Source organism: Condylostylus longicornis, unplaced genomic scaffold, assembly GCF_029603195.1.
Source record: "Condylostylus longicornis isolate FDR11 unplaced genomic scaffold, ASM2960319v2 ptg000233l, whole genome shotgun sequence".
NCBI lineage: Eukaryota > Metazoa > Arthropoda > Insecta > Diptera > Dolichopodidae > Condylostylus > Condylostylus longicornis.
Genome location: NW_026578200.1, coordinates 66,318 through 72,500, shown reverse-complemented (window position 1 = coordinate 72,500; position 6,183 = coordinate 66,318). Strand labels below are relative to the sequence as shown.

The window sequence follows — 6,183 nt, the reverse complement described above, 5'->3', positions numbered from 1 at the left end:
TTGATAGTCTTTGCTACTTTCTCTGAAACACTTTGAATTTGTTGCCAAAAGTTAAGTCTCGTGTCCAGTATAACTCCCAAATATTTAACTGCCGACTTTGTCTCAACTCTGTTTTGGCCGTAGCTAACTCGAAGTCGTGTTGTCGCATAGCCAATCAGTTGAGTATTGCTTGGCATCTCCAACTGCAGTACGCTGTCATACATAATGTTCCACAAGTCCGGCCCCAATATAGAACCCTGCGCGGGTTGCTATAACCCGATGTTATCTGTATACATTTTGTACCACCATCGATTGAGTATTGCAGACTACTCTCACTAAGGTAATCCTCCAGTATTCGCTGCAAATATTGCGGGACTCGAAATCTTCCTCGCAACTTTTGTAAGATGTCCTCCCATCTCGTCGAGTTAAAAGCATTCTTCACGTCTAACGTCACCAGTAGTGCCAGCTTTCTTGAATGGTGATTACCCGATTCGGCGGCCCTGACTGCATCCACCACCCCTTTTTATTGCGTCCATCGTTGACCGTCCTTTCCTGAAACCATACTGCATGTCTGCCAGTCCTCCCGCTGCTTCTATGGCCGCCTGCAGCCTCTTCTTCAATAATTTCTCTAGCAGTTTTCCGGCCATGTCAAGCATGCACAAGGGCCTGTAGGACGCTGCCAACAGCGGATTGCTCCTTCCCTCATCTAACAACACCAGGCGCGCGTGCTTCCACCGCTTACAGGATACGCCTTCTTCCAGATAGGTATTATATGCCTCCAGTAGTACCTGCGAGCACGTATTTACAACTTCCTTGATGACCTCTCCTTGTATCCCATCTGGTTCCGGGGCCTTCCCGTTTTTGATTGTACTGGCCGCCTCTTTTAATTACTCCAGGGTGAATTTAGGAACATCCCCTTCAGCTACTGTTTTTTGGGTCATCGTCCGGATAGGATGCGAGGGGAAAAGGGCGTCAACAATCTCTTCCAACTTGTCAGATGTTACGTGTTCGTTGGAGACCCGATCCTCTTCATTACAATCTTATATCCGAGTCCCCACAGATCCTTATCCACATCCTTGCAAAGGTCTCTCCAGCATTTTATCTTGCTTCTGCCAATGGAAATTCTAAGCGTCTTCCTTGCAGTTCGGTGTTCCATGAATGCTTGTGCCGCTTCTGGTTCATTCCTTTTGCGTTGTGCAGCTCGCCGCAGTCGTATGCACTCTTTTCTAAGATCCGAAATCTCTGGCGTCCACCAGTACACCGGGCGTCTTCCTCGATTAATTCTTTTCTTTGGCATAGCCTCATCACACGCCGCTTTTATGGCCTCAATCGTGTCTTCTGCGATCTTTTCCGTTTTTGCGCGTCCTGTATCTTCAATCTGAGTTTCTTTCATTTTGTTAAATCTGACTTGTAACGTCTCTGCTAATCTGACCTTATTTAATTTGTTAACGTTCCATCCATGCCCTTCTCTTTTGCGATTGCTTCTTGGTACTGCCCCTATGCTGAAAGTAATGTATTGGTGGTCACTATCCGTGAAGTCCTCTACAACTCTCCCTTCGTTTATTATGTTAGCAACATTTTCAGTTGCCAACGATATATCGGGTATGGTTCCAGTGTAGCCGTGACGTCGAAATGTTGGTGTGTTGCCTCTATTTAAAACTACCAGTCCTTGCCTCGATGCCATCTCCATTATGAGTTTGCCTCTTATGTTCGGCACCGACATACCCCACTCAACCGCCCTAGCGTTAAAATGTCCTGCAACTATCTTTTGACCCATCATTCCATTTATGGCATCCTCCAATGCCCCCAGGCTGCGCTCGTAATTTTCCATTGCCTGGTTTGGGGTGAAGTAACAGCTGAATAAAACTAGACCGCGACTTCTGATCCATTCATAACTATTCCCTGCTCCATGGTCCTCTACTGGCACCGCTACTGGATCCGTGACCCATATCGCAGCGGTGCCCGTCGAATCCGAATACCAGTCCTGGTGATCTCCGTTCCTGTATTGTTCACTTATTAGTACCACATCCGCCCCCTTCTCGATTTTTAGTTGGACGAGGAGGTCGTTGGCCATTCTGCTCCTATTCGTATTACCTTGTAGTACTCTAATCATCGCGACGTTTTTTAACTTTCTCTAGTGCCACCCTAAAAGCATTACATCTACCTGTCCCCGATATATGATCCACATCTACTTGGCATTCCTTAACTTTGTGGCCCCTACGTCCACATCTATAACAGAGGTCCGCACGATCGACTCCGTTGCAATTGCTTCTTATATGGCCATAACAAAGACACCTGTAGCATTGCTTTACTTATACCCTTTCCCTTATCCTGCAGTTTATCCGACTCCGTAGCTGGAGTCGGGCTCCGACCCCTCGTCCGCTTGTTGGAGATCGTACATGGCGGCACCATCCTGGGTGTTCGAGCGAGTTCCCCTCTTCTCCTTATAATTTCGACTCTTCGCGACCTACATTGTCGCATCTTCTCAATTGCCCCTTCGAGCTTCACGAGTCCGTCCTTGATACTCATGCTCACGTCTTTCCCTTCACTTAGATTCTTTTCTATAATATTACCTGTTTGCTCTGGTGACCGGGCTAGCAGTCTACTACGCCTAAAAGGATCTGTTTTCGGTGTTCCATCCACCATAATAACCTCGATATTTTGCTTGTTGAGGTACGTTGTTGTCCTTTGGCCTACTGCTGCTACATTCTTCTTCCTCGACGTTGCCGTTGTATCTTAAGTATCCTGTTGCCTGTTTGCTGTTGTCGTTGATCTCTGCTGCGTTGATTTATTTATAAAATGCAATAACTGATCCCCTCCAGAATCCGTGGGATCGGTCTCCGAAGAGAGTGGATTCTCAAGCAGAACTGGATTACCACCTGGGGTAATAATATCTTTTGTTTTATTCATTGCATAAAAGTTGAAGTTTGAGCTCTTTGTTGTCAGACGTCGACCAAGTCGCCGCTCATTATGAGTACAGACGCGCTTGGAATTTTCCCGAAGTTTGAAGACTGCTCGTCCCATTGCCGAAATCCGCACGACGCTGGCGCACGCACCCATCCTACCCCCCAACAGCTAGCTGGTTTTAAGCGCCAGCGATTCGCATTTCACCCAGTCTCGTCGGCTTTACCGTGGTAGATTTCCAGGGGATACCCGGCAGACAACTATGTTGTCTACCCAAATATTTAACTGCCGACTTCGTCTCAACTCTGTTTTGGCCGTAGCTAACTCGAAGTCGTGTTGTCGCATAGCCAATCAGTTGAGTATTGCTTGGCATCTCCAACTGCAGTACGCTGTTATATATAATGTTTCACGAGTCCGAGCCCAATATAGAACTCTGCGCAGCACCCGACGTTATCTGCCTACATTTTGTACCACCATCAAATGAGTACAGTCACTAAGCTAACCTTCCAGTATTCGCCGCAAACACGCCGGTACTCGAACTCTTCCACGCAACTGTTGTAAAATGTCCTCTCTTCTCGCCGAGTTAAAAGCATTCTTCACGTCTAACGTCACCAGTAGTGCCAGCTTTCTTGAATGGTGATTACCCGATTCGGCGGCCCTGACTGCATCCACCACCCCTTTTTATTGCGTCCATCGTTGACCGTCCTTTCCTGAAACCATACTGCATGCCTGCCAGTCCTCCCGCTGCTTCTATGGCCGCCTGCAGCCTCTTCTTCAATAATTTCTCTAGCAGTTTTCCGGCCATGTCAAGCATGCACAAGGGCCTGTAGGACGCTGCCAACAGCGGATTGCTCCTTCCCTCATCTAACAACACCAGGCGCGCGTGCTTCCACCGCTTACAGGATACGCCTTCTTCCAGATAGGTATTATATGCCTCCAGTAGTACCTGCGAGCACGTATTTACAACTTCCTTGATGACCTCTCCTTGTATCCCATCTGGTTCCGGGGCCTTCCCGTTTTTGATTGTACTGGCCGCCTCTTTTAATTACTCCAGGGTGAATTTAGGAACATCCCCTTCAGCTACTGTTTTTTGGGTCATCGTCCGGATAGGATGCGAAGGGAAAAGAGCGTCCACAATCTCTTCCAACTTGCCACTCCCTAGATGTTCCGTATTCGTTGCACACTCGGTCCTCTTCATTACAATCTTATATCCGAGTCCCCAGGGATTCTCATCCACGTCCTTACAAAGGTCTCTCAAGCATTTTGTCTTAATTTTGCCAATGGAAATTCTAAGCGTCTTCCTTGCAGTTCGGTACTCCATGAACGCCTTTGCCACTTCTGATCCATTCCTTTTGCGTTGTGCAGCTCGCCGCAGTCGTATGCACTCTCTTCTAAGATCCGAAATCTCTGGCGTCCACCAGTACATCGGGCTTCTTCCTCAATTAATTCTTTTCTTTGGCATAGCCTCATCAAACGCCGCTTTTATGGCCCCCATCTTGTCTTCTGTGATCCTATCCGCTTTTGCGCGTCCTGTATCTTCAATCTGAGTCTCACTACCCGTGAAGTCCTCTATAGCTCTCCATTCGTTTATTATGTTAGCAACATTTTCAGTTGCCAATGATATATCGGGTATGGTTCCAGTGTAGCCGTGCCTTCGAAATGTTGCTGTGCTGCCTCTGTTCAAAACTACTTGTGCCTGCCTCGATACCATTTCCATTATGAGTTTGCTTCTTCTGTTCGGCACCGACATGCCCCACTCAACCGCCCTATACGTTAAAATTTCCCGCAACTATCTTTTGACCTATTATTCCATTTGTGGCATTCTCCAGTGCCTCCAGGCTGCGCTGGTAATTTCTATAGGCTGGTTTGGAGTGAAGTAACATCTGAATAAAACTAGACCGCGACTCCTGATCCATACATAACTATTCCGTGCTCCATGGTCCTTTACTGGCACCGCTACTGGATCCGTGACCCATATCGCAGCGGTGCCCGTCGAATCCGAGTACTAGTCCTGGTGATCTCAGTTCCTGTATTGTTCACTTATTAGTACCACATCCGCCCCCCTCTCTATTTTTACTTGAGCGAGGAGGTTGTTGGCCATTGTGCTCCTATTCACATTACCTTGTAGTACTCTAATCATCGCAATAATTGTATTATTATGCAAATATTTCTTTAAATAATAATGCCCTTTTCTTATTCTCTTAAACATTTTTGTAATAATACAGAGAATAAAGTATAATAAATAAATAAAAAAAAAAAAAAAATATTTGTAATAATAATAATAATATTAATAATAATAATAATAATAATAATAATAATAATAATAATAATAATAATAATAATAATATTAATAATAATAATAATAATAGTAATCATAATAGTAAAAATAGCAATATTAATAATAATAATAATAATAATAATAATAATAATAATAATAATAATAATAACAATAATAATAATAATAATAACAATTCTAACAAAAATAATAATAATAAAAATAATAAAATAATAATCATCATAAAATTAATAATAATAATAATAATGATAATAATAATAATAATCATGAAATTAATAATAATAAAAATAATAGTAATAATAATAATAATAATAATAATAATAATAGTAATCATAATAATAAAAATAAAAAAATTAATAATAATAATAATAATAAAAATAATAATAATAAAAATAATAATAATAATAATAATAATAATAATAGTAATCATAATAGTAAAAATAGCAATATTAATAATAATAATAATAATAATAATAATAATAATAATAATAATAATAATAATAATAATAACAATAATAATAATAATAATAACAATTCTAACAAAAATAATAATAATAAAAATAATAAAATAATAATCATCATAAAATTAATAATAATAATAATAATGATAATAATAATAATAATCATGAAATTAATAATAATAAAAATAATAGTAATAATAATAATAATAATAATAATAATAATAGTAATCATAATAATAAAAATAAAAAAATTAATAATAATAATAATAATAAAAATAATAATAATAAAAATAATAATAATAATAATAATAATAATAATAATAATAATAATAATCATAATAATAAAAATAATAATATTAATAATTATAATAATAAAAATCATGATAATAAGAATAATAATAAAAATAATAATAATAATAACAATAATAATAATAATAATAATAATAATAATAATACTAATAATAAGAATAATAGTTACCATAATAATAATAATAATAATAATAATATTATAAATAACAATAATAATCATAGTAAAAAAAATAA

The 6,183-nt window shown here is 39.6% G+C and overlaps 1 protein-coding gene across 1 annotated transcript in view; it reads left to right on the top strand.

Annotated features, from left to right (window-relative positions):
• LOC129616514 (asparagine-rich protein-like) overlaps positions 1 to 5,390 on the top strand; it is a gene marked incomplete at its 3' end in the record, with an annotated part of 10,906 nt that extends 5,516 nt beyond the window's left edge. Inside the window, 2 exon segments of the mRNA XM_055532169.1 lie at positions 5,172 to 5,385; positions 5,388 to 5,390. Coding sequence (XP_055388144.1) covers positions 5,172 to 5,385; positions 5,388 to 5,390 — 217 coding nt within the window.
• Positions 5,391 to 6,183: the final 793 nt, after the last annotated feature.